Source organism: Chinchilla lanigera, unplaced genomic scaffold (assembly GCF_000276665.1).
Source record: "Chinchilla lanigera isolate Chin_1 unplaced genomic scaffold, ChiLan1.0 scaffold00031, whole genome shotgun sequence".
In the NCBI taxonomy this organism is placed as follows: Eukaryota; Metazoa; Chordata; class Mammalia; order Rodentia; family Chinchillidae; genus Chinchilla; species Chinchilla lanigera.
The window spans coordinates 17,792,030-17,811,442 of NW_004955432.1; the positions used below are offsets into that span (position 1 = coordinate 17,792,030).

The 19,413-nt window shown below is 37.3% G+C and overlaps 1 protein-coding gene across 1 annotated transcript in view; it reads left to right on the forward strand.

Annotated features, from left to right (window-relative positions):
- Phf14 (PHD finger protein 14) overlaps positions 1-15,077 on the forward strand; it is a gene marked incomplete at its 5' end in the record, with an annotated part of 271,885 nt that extends 256,808 nt beyond the window's left edge. Inside the window, 1 exon segment of the mRNA XM_013515972.1 lies at positions 14,295-15,077. Within this exon segment, the coding sequence (XP_013371426.1) occupies positions 14,295-14,333 (39 nt within the window).
- Positions 15,078-19,413: the final 4,336 nt, after the last annotated feature.

The following is a 19,413-nucleotide window of genomic DNA, read 5'->3' on the forward strand; positions in this document are numbered from 1 at the left end:
AGCATGTTCTTGCTGGCTTTGTTCTCAGCCCAGGTTCACAGGCTTGATTTGCATGACTAAGGAGGACAGAAGTTAATTTATACCTAGGTTTTGCGTTATACTATTTTTTCATTTTATTTTGCTTTTTTAAAAAACTGGGTGCATTCTTTCTCATCTTATTCCTGGGTATCCCCAACAGTCTTCTAACTATTCTTTCTGTCAATATTCTATTCCTGTTCTATCCAGTCTTTCCTGGCAGTCAGATGAGCATTTCTGAAACCCATTTGCCTCATGCTTGTAACCTGAAGTCAGCTGCCAGGATAGCTTCACTAAGGTGTCTGAGAACTCTTTCTCAGATTAAGTAACATTTGCTTAAATAAATGAAAATAAATGTTTAAAATGGGGCATTGGCAAATTAAAGCTGGAGTTTACCTATGGAGAATTATCACATTGATTTATAATAACTATCTCTCTTATCCTGGTTTATATTAAATTATGTTTTAGTGTGAAAATGTGTTTCCAATTGAATAGTAGCATCTAGTATGATAAATCATTTGAATCCAAAACAGATACTTTTAATATATTGATGGAGATACATTAGTAGAGTTGAAAATAATATGGTGGTGATAGTAAGTAATTTGATTGAACACCTACACTTTATTTCCTTTATCCAACCCCTCAAACAAGCAAAACAAAACAAAACAAAAGAAAAAAAAAAACCAAACATAGTACAATGTAGATACTAATGGCATCCTACAATTTATAGCTTTAATTTCACAAATTAGCTTACTACTTTTTTTTCCAAACCCTAGATATCTATCAGTACTGTTTTTATCAGTCAATAAAAATTTCATGTTTCTGGCTTTTCTCTTATAGGCATGTGCATTATAGCAGTTTAGGGAAATGAAATATCTTCTATCATGAAATATTATACTTCTCTAAATCAAGATTTATTATAGCTGTTTGAAGCTTCCACCTGGGGGAATTTTCTGTCATAGAAGTCAAAGAACTTCTATTTGTTCTGCCTAGTTTAGCTTTTCTCTCTACTTTGCTGGATAAAATAAAATGATGTGACAAAAGGAGACATTAATATCCACAAATCCATCTCCCTACAAGTGAAAATCAGTTGCTTTTATAAGTCCTTTGGCAAGGGACTTCTTTGAGAAAGGGGTAGCAATTATAAATAATACTAATAGCTGTGCCTACAGTAATGTAGTCCATTTGTCTTAGAAATTTTTATGTTCTTTCATTTTTCCAAGTGAATCAAGCTATTCCAAGGGAATAAAGTTTAAAGTGTCCCATCATACTTACCTAGAAATGGGCTAGGAATAAAAACACAAGTATTTTAATAGCCCATTAAAATGTACCATAAACAACCATCAATCATTAGTCAAGTTATATGATCTTAAAATTCCTAAATCCATGTTATTTCCCCACTTGTTTGATCTAGAGCCATGACCTTGGGCGACAATTTTAGATAACAAACAGCAGAAAGATAAATAGATCCCAGTTTGTTATAAATTCTTACTTTTCAGCCTGTGATCAAATAAAAACTAGTTCTCTCAACTACATGTTTTTTTATAAAAAGTCCTAGGGAAGTAGAGAGTAGACTGGTGTTTACCAGACACTGATACATACGGCAGGACGGAGGGATAGAGGCACCTACTGTGTTCGATAGTATTAAATTCTAATGTTCTAGAGCACAGCAGGGTGATTGTCATTAACAATAATTTACTGAATATTTCAAAATATCCAAAAGAGAGAAGTTTTAGTGTTTCAACACAAATGATAAATGTCTGGAGTGATTGGTATGCTCATTATCCTGATCTGATCAGCTCACATGGTTCCCCATGAGTATGTACAGTTATTCTGTCAATTAAAAGTTTTTAAAAAGGACAGGGAAGAAAAGAGATCCAAATACTTATATATTTTTTACTGCAGGGTCATGTGTTTGAAACAGTTTAGAGAATATGTAACGATCTCGGTGAAAGATAAAACATATGAAGGATTCCAAAAATTCTATGTAAGTGTATGCACCATGAGTTCTTTCATTTTCTGTGTTTGTGTGCATTATGTAAATGTAATATAAGATAAAAATGGAGGTTGTCAGAACTGCTGATAACACTTTTTAAAAATTAGTCATGGCTAGGTGTGTTGGTATATGCCTATAGTTCTACTTTCTCTTAAAGCTGAGGGAGTAGGATCATTTGAGCCCACAATTTTAAGACCAGCCTGGACAACACAGTGAGACATTTATTTCAGAGCAAACAAACAAATAAATGAAAAAAGAACAAGACAAGATCAAGGCAAATCATACTTGTGAGAAATGGTATCATGCCCAATCACATGATGATTCCAAAGGATCAGAATAAAGATAATAAAACAAAGACTAGTTAAAGTGTCTGTAGTCTGTTTCTGTAAGCCTATGCTCATTTGCATTTTAATTATCCACATTGCTGTAATGCTCTTAACTAACTTGTAAAATGAGCAAATCAGAGAACTCAAATGCCACAATCCTTTCCCCTGTTTTGACGATGTAGATGTCCTGGAAATAGTGTCGTAAGTTGCAAATCAAGGGAACACTGCATCATATTCTAGTTGGCTTTTTCCTGTAATATGCTTATTACCTGTATTTTTATTCATATGCAGACTCCTCTCCTAAACTTCCAGGCTTGATGCTTTGGTTCCAATTCGGACTCACCCAGAGTTACCGCTTTGTCAGCACTTGCTTTATCCTGTACTACATCCCATTTTTCTCACTTGCATCTCATTAGTACAGAATTTTATCAAGCCAGTTTGTTTTCATTGATAAAATTCCTTAATATTTGCTCATAGCCAATAGGATGATGTTCAAAATCTTTAGCCTGGCATTGCAGATATTTCACAACATGACTTAAAGCAAAGGACCCTCTCTGATTTCCCTGGTACTTTACATTGTTCTCCAACCAATGTTACCTCCTAGTTATGTTGAAAATTCCCTTTCCTGAATCTTTAATTTTTACTTTTGAGATTCTCTTTGCTTTCATTTACTAAGTCCTATGCTTGTCTGAGGCCTCTTCACCTCCTAAGGTCATTTCAGTTCACAACAATTATTCCTGCATTTGACATCAGCTTGTCTGTTGTTCTCAATTTTACTATTACTCTGTGGTCTTCTTTAGGACAAGGCCATCCATACGGTCCTTATGCCATTCCTTTAAGTACATTTTAGATACCTTTAGCTACCTAATTAAACTTTAAAGTGCTAAAATAAAGCCACTTAGGAGAATTTAATACATTGACTTTATTCTTCCAAAAGACATTGCAATAACTCTCTTAGAACCCAGCTCCCTTAGACATGTAAATTATGGTACTCAGGTAATGACAATTTTTGTTAATGGAACATTTCAACAGAGCACTTGGTAGTACAGGTCCTTGTAGTTTTACTCACCAAAATGACTAGCAAGGATAATATTATTTTGGTTAAATATCTACAAATGTCAAATATTCAGCTGCTATAAAAGAAACAGGTTTTGGGGAAAATAATCTATCATGAAAGCCAAATTAATGCACTTGATTTACACATTTATTTTACACCTATAAATAGTGGCATCAGCTTTTTTTCCTGGAACTTTATCTATGCTTTTAATGCTCTCAATATTCTGGTACCTTTGAATAAAAAAGTAATCTTGCTAGATTGGTGGTGCATGCCTGTAATCCTAGCATTTGGGAGGCTGAGGCAGGAGGATAGCAAGTTTGTGTCCCACTTGGGCAACTTAGTAGGACCCTGGCTCATAAAATAAAAAAATCAAAAGGAGTAGGGATACAGATTGGTGTGAAGGTCCTGGGCTTGATCTCTTGTACAAAAAAAAAAAAAAAAAAAAAAAAAAAAAGAGAAGTCTTTCCAGACAGGCTGGGGAAGACATATAATGCTATGAGTAGACCCTGATGGGGGATTCTACTGGGGAGACCAGAATGCTAATAGGGGTGCTGATGGTGAAGGTGAGACTCAGGAGGTTTCAGCTGACCACAAGGATTCCTCTGGTAGTTGGACTAGAGGGCATGTGTGTTACGCTCTGGTAGAAAATTTGTCTAGATTTTGCCCATGAACTGAGACTTTGAAGGAGGCTTTGAAATGGACTAATTCACATAGCACAGGAAATTTAAAGACAGCCCAATGTTTAGGCTGTAACATGAGTAGTGGTGTCTGCTTTTAACCAGAACTGCATTGAGAATCAGAAGAAAAGAGCAGAGCTGAATCATTTAAAAAGCATGGTGTTTCATCAGAAAAGAAAGGGCTGTATGGTTGGGGCCCAGGAAAGCATTGTTGCTGAATAGTTTAACATTAATTGTTTAGCAAAGCCAAATAGGAAAGATAATTTGAGAGTATCTTAGGATTTGTCTAGCTCCATTCATTGTAGGCTCAAAGATGTAATACTATGAGCCTTTCATTTGAAAAGAAAGCTTCTGAGGGGCCCTTGCTCTAGAAGGGTTGCCTAGGAAATTGTATTGCAGAATTTATTTCACAGTGGTTAGCTGTCCAGACACTCTGAATCTGCTGCAGCCATGGCCTAAAGGGGCTAGGCTACTACTCCAGCCAATGGCAGAACCTGGCTTCATTCATATGGTGTTAGTTTTTCAGGCATGCAGAATGCAGAAGTTATAGGGTCACTGAGGCTTCCACCCAGATTTCAGAAAAGCCTAGAAGACCAGGCAAGAATGTGTGATGTGGTTACAGTCCCTAGCAGGAGCCCCTTGAGGGTGATGTGTGAAAGTGTGAGAGTGAAGCGGAAGGTGCAGTGGTGACACCAGGAAGTTGGAAGTATCAGGAATATGGAACATGTTCTAAGGAAAATCATGCATCAAGCAGAGTCAGCACAAGAAAGCAGCCATGAAGGCTGCAACAAGCAAGGACACACAGAGAGCTGCCGGAGCCCTTTGGAGTATATATGTCACCACAGTTTTCCCAGGTGCTGGGTATGGAGCTACAATGTTTAATGCTTGCTCTATTGGGTTTTAGTCTGCTTTCATCTGATTCCTTTCTATCCCTCTGTTCCTCCCTTTTGGAATGGGAATGTTTACCTAGTGCTGTTGTACATTGAAAGTATTTAATTTAATTTTTGATTTTCAGGGGGGAGGGTCATAGCTAAGCTCTTGCCCTGAGTCTCAGAAAAGACTTTGTACTTGGATTTTTCAAGTGCTTGAACTGTTAAGATTGTGGCAAGTCCTACAGATGGACTAAATGCACTTTGCATAATGAGATAAGCGTGTGCCTCTTTGGGAGTCAATATCAGAATGTTATAATTTAGATCTAAAATGTTTTCCCAAAGTCTCATGTGTTTGGAGGTCAATGAGCTGAGGTATCTCATGGGAGCCATGTCCTGGGAGGATTCATTCTTATTTCTGCCCTTCCCCTTCTCTCTCTCTGCCTTCTGGCTGACATAGGTTGAGCAGCTACCTCTGCCGTGCCCTTCTGTCATATCTTGTCTGCAGTGGAACCAACAATCTTTGTCTAAATCCTCTGAAACCATGAGGCTGAATAAACCTCTCCTTTTTAAAATTGTAGATGCTGGGTATCTTGACCCATTGACAGGAAAGCTAACAGATACATACATAATCTTGGGAAACCTACCTAACTTCTTAATATACATTCTCATTTATGTACCCTCTTTCTAAAAATTTCTTCATAGTATGATAATAAAGACTAAATGAAATAATATATGCAAATTGCACATCACTGTAGCTAGTACCTGGGCACTTAATACACATTAGCTCTTTTTCCTTCCTTTGGTAATAAGAATAATCTGGTTAAAAGTTACATTGTGGAAAATGAGGATTTTATTGCTTTAAAAAACTAGATACTTGAATTATAGTTAACATAACAATGATATAGAAATGTATATCATTTGGTTCCTAATATGCCTTTCCAAAAGAAATACAATGCAAACTATATATGTAATTTAAAATTTTATAGTAGCTGTATGTATAAAATGAAACAGGGAAAATTCATTTAATAATATATTTTGCTTATCACAATTTTTTTCAAAGTATCATTTCAACTCATAATTGATATAAAAGATTATGAAAGACATTCTGCAGTAGTTTTAGATTTTATTAAGTCTGAAATTCATCATGTATTTCACACTTACAGTTCAGGAAAATTGCACTTCAGGAGTCACTTGTGACTAGTGGCTGATTTACTGGATTATGCAAACATAGGTACATTTTGTGGTATCTAAAGTGAAGGGGGCAGATATCAGAAAGACTGAGGACTGACCTGAACTGCTTTAAACTGATAGGAGAATGTTTATACTAGTAGAAACTAGGATAGTGCTAACTGAACGAGGTATTCATCAGTATTCTTACTTCCAAGCTGTAGAGCTACCCATTGATTTAATCAGAAGTGAGGGCTTTAAAGGACTAATCAATGGTCCACAATCTCTGGGACTGTTGGCTTTGGTTCCCAAAATTAATGAGAATGATATGCTATTAGAATAAAATTTCAGAGCCTTGCTCTGCCCAATACTGAGAGGTCATCTTATTGTATTTCTCTTTCCCATTATATCTAGATACCAGTTCATGAGAGAATATGCAATGAGGTTGTGTGATATCATAAAGATATTATCATACAAAATACCACCATTATTAAGGTGCCCAAGTTTGAATATGTGTGTTATGCCATTATCAAATAATGAAAAACTAAAGTTTGCATATTAAAATTACAAAGAGACTAAATTCCAGAACTTTAAGCTAAACCCCAAGACAATTAAAGACCTAAATCAAGTTCTATTGTCCTTTTAAATTATACAAGCAAAGAACAGAGGTTCAATTTTTTTCTCCACTATTTCATATTCACAAGGTACATTTTTAGAAACATGAGCCTGAGGTCCACTTGGTGGGTGTTTCTTTCTAACCTTTTCTAGGTCTATCCAGAAACATATACCTGTAACACATCACCCCCCCCCCAAAGTAATGTAGCCCATTTAGAAGAAAACCAATGGTGAGTGATTGATTAACAGCAAACATCATCAGACAACTCACGGTCACTCTTTATACCTGGGATCCTGGAGGGTATTTGATAATGCACTTGCCTTAGATGCAGGAAATCTTTTATATGTGATATGTAAAAATCTTTTAGATATGATAGATATTCTAGTGTCTGTCAGTGAATTTAAGAGATTATCCAATTCACAGTTCCTCAGTGCAGTGACCATAGCCCTTTCGATCAAATTCCCACATGGCATATTACGAGTTCTTCAGTGCACCTTTGTGTTAGGCCCTAAGCCCCAGTCCACGGCAAACCATGGAGGGCGTTAATGTGGAACTCATTCTGGATCTGGGCATTTCTCATACATTACATAATTATGTTCAGTGGTATCTCAGTTCACCAACTTGATTCTGTCCATGACTTTGGTCACAAACTGGGTTGGATGAGAACCGAATTGAATTCAATGGTTATGTTCAGTGTTGACCTGAAGGGGAAGTTTGATTCAGTTCTCATCTCACCAAGTTCAGTTTGTGAACAGAATCATGGAGAGAATTGTTTGTGAACCGAGAAACCCCATGCTATTGTACTTCTATTTTGAAATTTGATACATTTTTATAGTATGTTTTTTTTTCTCCGGTACCGGGAACCGAACTCACGACCTTGCGCTTGCCAGGCAGGCACTTTTGCCGCTGAGCTAAATCCCCAGCCCCCATTTTTATAGTATGATTCAGCATATAATCAAACAATTATGTTTTAAAAAAGTTTCTTTCCCCAAGTCTATCACCATGCACCAAACTCAAGTCAAAATGGATCACAGATCTCAATATTAAAACAGAAACACTAAATCTACTGGAAGAGAAAGTAGGTAAAAACCGTGAAGACATAGGGGTAGGCAGAGAGTTCATGAACAAAAACCAAACCACACAGGAAATACTTCAAAGAATCAACAACTGGGATCTCATCTTACTGAAAAGTTTCTGCTCATCTAAAGAAATCACCAGCAGAGTAAAAAGAAAACCCACAAACCGGAAAAAAATTTTAGATGAGTGTCCCTTGGACAAAGGCCTTCTATCTAGAACATACAAAGAACAAAAAAAAATCAGCCCCCCCCCCGCCAAATTAAAAAATGGGCAACTGAGATGAATACCCACTTCTCAGATAAAGAAATACAAATGGCAAATAAATACACGAGAAAATGTTCATCATTAGTCATTTGGGAAATGCAAATTAAAACAATATTGGGATTTCATCTCACCCCAGTAAAAATAGCTATCATTAGGAAATCAACCAATAACAAATGCTGGCGAGGTTGTAGAGAAATAGGAACTCTTCTCCCCTGCTGGTGGGAATGCAGACTGGTGAAACCACTGTGGAAATCAGTTTGGAGATTCGTCAGCAAACTAGGACTAAAGGCCCATTCAACTCAGCTATTTCCCTTCTGTGTATTTCCCCAGAAGATCTGAAAACATCATATCATAGCGATATATGTGCACCCATGTTAATAGCTGCAGAATTTGTAATAGCTAAATTGTGGAAGCAACCCAAATGTCCATCCACTGAGGCTTGGATAAAAAAACTGTGGTACTTTTATATAATGGAATATTACTCAGCTATAAAGAAAGATAAACTGGAGGATTTTATAGATAAATGGTCACGACTAGAGACCATACTCATAAGTGAAATAAATAAGACCTGCATGTGTAAGCAACATATTGTCTCACTAGTGCAAAACCTGAAAGAGTGAATAGAAACTAGGAGGTATGAGAGACATTGTGAAATGAAAGGAAAATGCTCAACAGTAAAGGGCAACTGGGGTGTGGGAAAAAAGAAGGGAAAAAGGGGGAAATTATGTAGTATGTTTGTATATACAGGATAGCTAACATAGTTGTACTACTGTCTTCTATTGCTTTACTGAAAGGAACAGTTAATGATTACTTGTTTGATCACTATTGCCTGTCTCTATTTGTTTTCCTGAGAAACCACTTTGTAGATATCAATATGTAATACAACAACCATTGTTAATTTCCTACCACTTTGTCTGTAACTCTGTATTGTTTGTATTGTTCTTATGCTATTTTGTAAATGGATGTCTGTTTGTTAATATGTTTTCCTTCTTTTATTTTTAAAATAAATTTGAAAAAGTTTTAAAAAGTTTTTCTCTTACATTTGTAGTATGTTCACATCTCTCATTTTGTAATAATAGAAGTTTAATCTGCAATAATTTGATGATAATTCATTCATTTGATGGTAATGCTCATTCTTAATGAGCATTGTAGGAATCATTCTCCACTGATTGATAATCTTTTTTTGAAAGCAGAAGGAAATGTCTGCTCCAGTTTTTCCTCATATATTTTGCTGAGCAGTTGATGAATTCACACTCACACATACTATCAAGGAGTGTACCAGCTTCCAGAGGAAACCAGATTGAAGGCCCTGAAGATCTGAATCTCTTCTCTGAACAGGTGTCAACCAATCTGGGGGCATATTTACAAAGGGCATCCTGCTGCCAACCCATGATGCCTGGTTGTTTTTCTAATCTTCATGGGAAAAGGTTCCATCCATTGGGATAATTGTAGCTTTTTAACACATTTCACTGTAATTAGTGAATCTGCATGTCAGTGTTTTCTTGCATATTCCCTGATCGAATTGGAGACCGTTTTAGTTCTCCCCATGACCCGTCAAAGATAAAGAATTTGTTTACTGTAAATTGCACACCACTCACTCCTATATGCCATCTGCCACACTTATCCGCACAGTACTACAGTTTTCTAATAATAGCTCTTTGAACTTAAGAAAAATAGTCAGAGGTGTTAATTGTATGTGCTAGGGGAATATTTACCTCTCTCTATCAACATTTTACCTCTTGGTGGGATTTCATTTTCATGTATTAAGATGACATTGTTCTTCTATCAAATAGTGCACAGCCAAGCAGGGTTCGGAGAGTCCCCTAAGTGGCTGCCATCTAACATAATTGTGAAGGGGCACTTATAAGATAGGGCATGAAGTTTCCTACTTCAGGAAGTAATTTCGATGCTTCACATAGCTGTTATCATCAGGTTCCAGATCAAACCTCTGGAGCTGCCTCACTTCCTGCATTACTTTTTCTCTGCTTTCTTTTTTATTTTAAGAAAATGTTAAGTAACATTGAGCTCTATTTTCCGTCTTCCTGGCTTGTTCCTCATAGTTTTGATTATTACAAATAAATCTGCTTACCTGTAATATTGGAAAGAGTAATAAAATTCCTTCACTACATTACTGACACATAGACTCTGAATATTAAATATTCCCCCAAACAAGGTCTTTCTTTGAAGAAATGCTGAAATATATCCAGCAATGGCAGCAGCTGGGGTCTGGGCGGAAGTGGCCGGTCACTGGGGGCGTGGCCTGGGTTCCCTTCCTCCTGGGCTCCTGCTGAGCTCTCCACTTCCTGTCCACCATGCTGTGAGCAGCTCGCCTCTGTGGAGGCCCTTCCAGCGTGGCAATGGTAGATGTTAGAAGGCTTCAATGGACAGAAGTGCTCAGAGCCTCTTATATTGTAAAATCTGCCTCTCATGGAGATAAGTGTTCTTACAAAGTAAGAAAAACTAATTTTATCTTTATGAAAATAAAATAAGAGTCATAATAACAACAAAAAAATCCTCACTAAATTAACATTCCTGTCCGAAGTACCGCAGACCTTTGCTCCTTGAGAGTTTTGGTTTGTTTTCATTAGAATCCTCTCGGAGGAACTGGATGATGGAGGGAAGCCAGCTGGCCGGACTTGAAGGGCAGGTCAAATCCCTTTCCAACATTTAATATTTATGGCCCCACATATATCCCCGAGCATTTGAGGATATTGATGTTACGGCTTTTTGTTATCTCTGAGTCACTGCACTGCTAGAGCTCTCATTTAACTATCTGTGATGAAAGAGCCTCACAGATAGTCTGTCCTGTAGAGGACAAGCTGTAAACTTTTCCTCTGAAATTTATCTTTTGTACTTTGATATTTTTGTTACCAAATGTACCCTTTACTTCACAAGCTTGTGGATAGAATGGAATTGCATTTATATTTACGACCAAATTTCAGTGAGTTTAAAACTTTATCCAGTCTACTGGCAAGTTCCCCTGCCCGATTTTTTTCTAAGACTCCCTGAGGACGCTTATACATAACCATGAGTCAGTTATTCTAGAGGAGATAGAAATTCAGATCTTTCAAGTGGACTCCTCTAAAGCTGAAACACTGATAGCTTTATCTGCCAGGTAAAACCAGTCAGGTGCCTCCAGGTTCACTGGAGACCACTTTCTGCGTCTCTGAAATCAGACCCAAGAGCCCGAGGAGAATCGCAGAGCTTGGCTTGGCTCAATTTTCTGTTCCTCCTCGTTCTTATGTGTCCTTTGCTGATCCCATCATTATTGTGGATGGACTACCCACTGCTCTGGATCATCATCCAGTGGTGTGTGTCCTCTCAGGGAAGAGTAGGATATTTCTTTCTTTCCTCAGAAGAAAGAGACCCAGAGCAAAGCTACATAGGCGACGATATGTATTAAATGTGATGGTTTAATTCTGTAAATGTTCAAGTCTAGCTATTATCACAAGGTATCATAGCTTATAAACAATAAGCATTTATTTCTCCCACTTCTGGAGGTTTGTGAATTCTGTTGATGGGCCTCTTTTAATTCAGACTACTGCCTGCTTTTTCTATTTTCATGCGGTGGAAAGAGGGTTAGAGAGCTGTTTGGGGTTCTTTTCAAGGGGATCCTAATTATATTCATGAGGCGTCTAGCTTTATGATGTTTACCTGCCACCAAATGCCTCCTAATATCATCTCCCTTGGCCCTGGGGCTTGAACATATGAATTTGTGGGGACACAAACACCAAACATGCACTCGTTTCTCCAGGCACATTCACGTTGCGGGAATGAACAGGGGCATATTCTAAAGCTGACCAACTGCAACTGTTGGGGCAACAGACCCGTCTCCAACACAAGGTCAAACACTTATTTTCTTCTGGTAAATTTTTAGCCAAGTGCTCTTTATTGCAAGAACACACACTTGTATATTTCAAACTTTAATGTGATAACTCTTTCATGGTAGAGAAAATGCTCATAATAGTGCAGGTTTTTTATTTTCTGTGAGACACTTTTCCTATGTAATTTTGTGGCATTTAATGCTACGCTGGAGTGAAGGATATTCCCAGCTTCCTCTTGAACCAAGCCAAGCCACCGTGGCAAGAAGTGACATCTCATTCCTATCACCGATTATATCGAAGCACAGATTTTTACTCAAGGAAAGCCCCTTGGAAATTTTCATATTATTTGTGATAAAGTGTTGTAGATACTGGTAATTGATAGATTTTTTAGCTGAAGTATGCATAGTAAATGTACAAGATAAAAATTGCAATATCCGAGTGTGAGTCCAAGTTCTGACTGTCAGGTAAAGGGTAGGTATGTACAGTATTTCCTCTCATACTTGCGGCAATAGTATGAATTTAACTTAATGAAAAACTACATGAACTTAACTGATAAAAAGAACTGATACAAATTGTGCACTAGGTTTTTCCTAACTCCTTTGCCTCTTCTTAACTACCTTTCTTCTCATATTTTTATTCAGCTAACATTTATTGTAAGTTGATTTGGTGTTGCAGGTACCTTGGTGAATTAGATAAAATTCTTACTCTTATGGAGGTTATGGTCAGAAGAAACCAGACTAGCTACATACACATACACTGTGCACCCTATCAAGATCCTGAAACAGTCTGAGATTTCACTGCACTTTAATGCTTAACAAATAATCCTGTTGTGTTTTGTAGACACTGGCCGAAGACCTAAGATTTTCAGTTAAGAGAAAAAAAGAACAGCAGACAATACAAGCCTCACATTCCCATGGGTTTCTTCCCCAGTTCCATGGAGTTCCCCAGGGGTGATGGAAAGGGGCCCAGATAGACATACACATCATAGGTTTTTCCTCATTGAGAAGTCTCAAGCTCAGGAAAATCCCCAGTATACTAAAGGAGGGTACTTGCGAAGTTGCCTAACCGACACTCTGGTGGGTGAAATTACCTTGTTATTAAGACAGATTGAAGAAAAAATTTGCCCTCTTTCTTTCCAGGAGCAGATATTTTCTGTACTGTAATGTAGTTTGCCTTGTGGACATCCTTGGAAAAAAAGAATAGGGGCAAATGCTGTCAATGGCTTTGCTGAAATAGAAATAATACAGAGGCCCATGGAGAATGACCTACTAATGCTCAATGTAGCAATAACAGAGTGTGATCCATTCTGTGGTGGGTCTGTCACAGAGGAAGGCGAAGCCACATGGGCCTTGAGCAGTCTAGCAATAAGGGAAGGTACATTTTGATTTGACGTGGAGGGAAAGCCCAAGGAAAAGAATCTTCAAAAGGCTGGAACAACTGGTGCTGCTCCAGCACCGCCCTGCGGTGTGGGGAAAGGCTTTGGGGAACCAATTCTTCTATGGTGGGCACAGTTGCTTTGGAGATAAAATACTGGCTTTCACTTATCTTGGTAATTGTTATGATTTATAGCTTGATGCCTCCCAGGAGCCTCAGAGACTCATAGGCAGGGCTTTTAAAAGGTGATTGGTTTATGCGGGATTAGGAGGTGCGGTTAGGCGGAAGAGGCGGGTCACCGGGGGCGGGGCCTGAGCTCCTCTCCCTACCAGGCTCCTCCTGCACTCTCTGCCCTCGGTGCACCGTGCTGAGAGCAGTTTTCATCTACCCGGGCTCTTCCAGAGGCTGTTCTGCCTCGGACCTGGAAGACTATGGAAACCTCTACAGACTGTGAAACCAAAATAAACACCTATTTCTTCAAGAAGTGGGTTTCTGGTATTTTGTCCCAGAAATGAGGAAAGTAAGTAATCCTGAAAAGTTTATGCTACTGCAGCTTTCTCTCACCTTAAAACTTTCTTGGAGCCTTTATATGGTGGGTGTAAAGGGAAACTTTCTGCTTGGAAGAGAGAACTGCAAAGTGTTATATTTGGGGAACTGATTCAGGTAAGCGTGCCACAGACAAATTTTCTGAGGATGCAGTTCTCAATTGAATTTTGACGGCAGAGCATGGGATATCTAGGAAATAATGGGTACAAGGATGATTAGGCTGAAGATAGGTCAGATTAGTCAAGAGCTATACAGGTCATGCTAAGGCATTTGGATTTTATCTTAATTGTGTAACAGGGACCTTCTGATGTTTATCAAGGAACTGATGTGAGCACATTTATATTTTCAAAAGAGTACTTTGAAGCGATAGGGAGACAGATTGAAGTGAGAAACGCTAGAGACATGGAGATCAATTACCAGATTGTTACAGTGACCTAATCAAGAGATTGATGAGATTTTCTCTCTCATATCATTTGCATACAGATTAAAAAGGATGCCTGGATCCTAGAGCGGAATCAGTAGAACTGGGAGAAGATGGAGAACAGCGGGAGCATCGATGGATGCAAAGAGGCCCCGAGGTCCGCGGTCAGGTAGCTGGGTAAATGGACTGTTCTCTCCATAAGATCTGGAGAAAGAATATTTGGTAACAAATTTGAGATTAGCTCACATTTCGACATGCTGTGTCTTAGTCATCACTGGATTGTCACGTGGAAATGATATCTGGATTTGATCGTAGAGACACGGGAACTCACTTTTATTCACCCCTTTATGCTTGACTAGTGTTTCTTCAAATTTTACTTTTATTTTTTGCAGCCCCCTTGGGAAACCACTGTGTTCAAACAATAAACAGACAGGGTTCTCCAGAATATTTGGGGTTTTCTACTTTGCCAAGTTCCTTTTCCTCTATTGAATGCGGATAGTCTTAAACACAGTTCTTTCATGTAAAACTCGTCTGCGTATTGAATGTTACTTGAAATTACTGTAAAGTTTACACCTTTGTGTGAAAGATATTTAATTCAATGGTTCTTGTTATGAAAATGTTTTTCAATACGTCTGCTTTCCCTTCCTCTTCTGGAAGCATTTTGATGGTACTTGTGCGTTTTACCCTCAGAACTCTTCAGGTTTCCCGGTACTTTCTGCACCTGGAAGTTGTATGATGACAAAAATGAGCTCCGTTCTTCCTCATTATTTACAGACTTTGGTGTCTACGTGATATTTATTCATCAGGATTTAAGAGCAGGATATATCAATAAAAATATTTACTCATTTACAATGTTTCGTTTTCTTTTTCTGCTTTTCATTTCACATTCACCCTTTGTGTCATGCTCTACAAACCAACCACTTAATAATTATAATCTTCAGGCTTGTGGTAACTTAAGCTCTACATCCTCTCATATTATGCTGCCTGCTGAGTACAGATTTATTTTTTAACATCTTTCATCTTCTTATAAACTGAATGACTAAGTAGATATAGAGAGATGATTTATTTCCATTAGAGAAATGAAACTATGCCTCAGTTTTGGCTTTGAATCAAATAAATAAAACGTGTCACAGTTCATAAAAGTTAGTATTGAAAGGAGTAATTAAATCCAACTGATTCAATTTCTAAATGAGCTATTTAGGGGAGTTAAGCCTCCTGCTCACAACCCTGGCATTGACTATTTTATCTTACGTTACTCTATCATCTTGTGTTAACTGTGTTTTTTCTGTTTCTGTGCCTTTTGACAAATTATACTGAATACAGATCAAGTGGCCAGTTATATGTACATTTCTCAAAAACATTCATCATCAACATCTTTTCTACTTCTCCTGGGTAAAAATATAGCCACAGTCTCCTCCCCTGTTTCTCCCAAGGCCATAAAAACCTTTAAGAAATTCACTCACTTAGGTTGCTATGACAGAATACCTGAGATGGGTAATTGGTAATAGAATATTTCTCCTCACAGTTCTGGAAGTCCAAGATCCAGGAGTTAGCATCATGTGAGTTCACTCTTCCTGCGTTATCACATGTCAGAAAGGAAAAAGGAAGGGGAGGAGACAGAGAAAGATATGAAAGAGAGAGACAGAGACACAGAGAGGCAGAAAGAGGTGGGGGGGATGAGATCAACTCACTGCTTCAGGTTCATCAATGAGGGCTCAACCCTTAAGACATAAGCACACCCCACTGGCCCCATCTTTCAACACTGCTGCATTGGGATGATATTTCCAGTAAATGCTGTCAGGGAGACACACTTAGCCATAGCAGTTGGAACATATATGTTCTATGATGTTAAGCAAATCCTCAAAATTTTCTCATCTTGATACATATATGATTGCTCCATTTATTTAGTTTTTCTATTTATGTTTCAAACCTTTCTTCATCTAGGGCTTACACTCTCCTAGTTGTGTTTCTCCTTGGTTATTTGTAATTATTATGACTAGGAGAATTTGGAGTTTCATTTCCAACAGGCTATGATTTTGTATTTTTATCTATCCATATTAACCAACATTTTACTTTATCACTTTTAAAATATGCTCTTCAATTTCCTAGGCAGATTACTGTTGTTTTTGAAAAGAATAGTTTTGCATTCTTCCCTGTGGCCTGAATTTCTAGTACAGTGTTGTACAGTAGTGATGGCAGTGGGCATTCTTGTATCCCCTGGGGTTCTGGTTGATGCATTTCATTATGCCAAGGAAGATTTATCTTTTCCTAATACTACCAAAGAGTAATTTTGTTAAAATCTGAAGCAAGTATTGAACTTATTACAGGTTTTGGGAGCAGCTATTGAGTATTGTGATAAAAGTTTTGATTTTTCATTTCAAACTAAGAATTATTTAAAACATTTAAAAATATATTCAAGTGTCTAAGTTTTTAAAGTATTTTATTGTTTTGTATTTATTTTGCTACTGTGTAGTATAATATTTGTCCTGTATATTTTTTACTTCTTAAAGTTTTGTTGACCTAAACTCTATGGTCAATGATTGAAAATGTTGAAAATGTGTGATTTTTGTTTGAAAGAACTGTGTGTCCTCTGCTTATACAATTTTATGACTCTGGCTTTAGTAGATAGTTTTATTTTATATATTTTATTTAATATAAATTTATATTTTCTTTGTATTCCTTTTATTCAGAGTGGGTTCTTATTTTTACCAAGTGCTTTCTTGTATCTGTTGTATTTATTAAATGAATTTTATTAATAGATCTACTTACTTTGAAATGTCCCTTGTATTTCTGGAATAGCTCAATTTGTTTGAATATGTTGTTCTCATGATATATGGCTAGATTTTTTTTGTCATTTTATTTAAAACACCTCTATGTTAATAGATGTAATGAATCTATTTTTATTCATTCTTTCATTATAGTTAAAAACTGACCTATTAAAATATTCTAAAGTCATAAAATGAAATAAGGAGTTTTTCAATTATTGTTTGAAATAGGGTCTTGCTATTTAATTCAGGGTACCTCTGAACTCACTATGTGGCCCAGGCTGGCCTTTAACTCCCAGCGATCTTCTTACCTCAGCCTCCCATGTGCTGGCTTACAAGTCTGGGCCACCAGGCCCACCTTTCAATATTTCATAGTCTTTAAATTTTAATAATCATAAGAATCAATGTATAGCAAATTGAAAGAGGTTTACAGAGAATGGTATATATCTACAATCAGATCTACCATTCGCATTTCTTAAAAGGCATTTTATCCTTCCTTTATCCATCAGTCCTGATCTTGTCATTCAATGTATTAAAAGTAAATTTCAGACTCTAGACTCATACCCTAAGTATTTCATCATGACTAACATTAACTAAGGTTCATGTTTATTTAACATTTTATCCTTCTGAAATTTAACACAAGGTACACGAATTCTAAGTGTCCATACAATTTTGAGTGTAAACATATGCTAATATAACTCAACCCCTAATGAAGTTCCAAAACATTTTCACTAACTCAGAAAGAGTCCCAGTGTTCTCGTTTCCAAGTCTGGCACAATTGCATACCATCCTGAGTGTTTTCTGACAAAAACAAATTTTTCCTGTTCTAGAGCAGCATAAATGGAATCATACAGTATAACTGTTTTATGTATGGGTTTTTAAGCAACAGTTAATTAGATGCTTTCATTTCCTTGTAGATGTGCTCATGTTGACTAATAAGTAGAATGTCGCGATATGACTGTTGTTGATTGGTTTTCCTATAAAGAAGCACATGTAGTGTTTCCAGTCATTTACTATTACGAGTAGAGTTACTATCAACACGTGTGTATTAGCGTTTTGAACATATGTCTTCATTTGTCTTAGGTAGATCTTTAGGTGACAAGTTGTGGGTCATAGGTTAGGAGTAGGCTTAGTTAAACAAATGGCCAGACCTTTGTCCAATGTGTGTGTACCCTGTACATTCAACAACAATAACAGCAAGAACAGCAAAATAGAGTATTAATTTTCCCTGCTCCTTCAGTTTTAACATTTCTTTATTACAGTGGTACCCTTAGCCACAGTGGTTTCAGTTATCTGTGGTCAAATGGTCAAAAAACAGTAAATGAAAAATTCCAGAGATAAACAATTATCTGTTTTAAACTGTGCACCATTTTGAGTAGTGCAATGAAATCTCACACCATCCTGCTCTGCCCCTCTTCAGACCAAGAATCATCAGCCTGTGTGAGAAACATCCATGCTACTGGCATGTTACTTAGTAGCCTTCTGGGGTATCAAGTGACAGTCTTGGCTTGACAGGATTTGAATTCATGAAATGCTTATTTTATTTAATAATGGCTCCAGCACATGCTTGCTATTCACATATGCAGAAGAGAAGACCTAAGGTGCTGTACTTGCTTTAAGTGAAGAAGTGAGTGTTCTTGACTATGTAAGGAAAAGAAAAAAAGCCATAAGATGCTCTTGCTAAGATCTACACTTCAATAAGATATTATCAGAGAGACCAAATTCATATAAGTTTTATGGTCATTGTTATAATTATTGTCTTTTGTCATTCTAACCAGGGTGACAGGTCCCAAGAACGAGGTGCCCGCAGATGAAAAGTAAGAGAGACAAGAAAAACAAGAGAGGCAAAAGTCTGGGACCAGGGGGCTTACAGCCTCTCGGACTGCAGCCCCGATTACCAATCTCAGTCACCTTTTATTAAGCGAGAACCAACGGCATAGCTAGTACAAATGGGCGGATACCAAACGTTTTAGTATTAAAGCATTATTCTTCTCCAGTTCTGCCTCTTATGCTGCTGGCAACAGTCCCCAGGTGGGCCTCCTATACCCAGTACCACACTTACTCAATTCAGCTGGGGGTTATAAGTTGACCACCAGTTATCAATCCACTACAATCACAGTCCTTACTTCCCATTAATTTTTACACTGCATAGCAAGACTAAAAAAATAGGATCTCCTGCAATTCAAATACACACTCATCTTCAGGTGAAAGGTTTAGGTTCATTTTTGCGACAAGAAACAAATCATTGTGTGTCCTCAGTGCTTTCTAGTCAAAGAATATCCTTCTCTGCAGTCTTTGGTTAGTTACTATTGCTAATCTCATATTATGCCTAATTTATAAGTTAAACTTCAGGTATGTGAGTACAGAAAAAAATCATAGACTATATAAGTTCAGTACCATCTGTTTTAGTCACCCA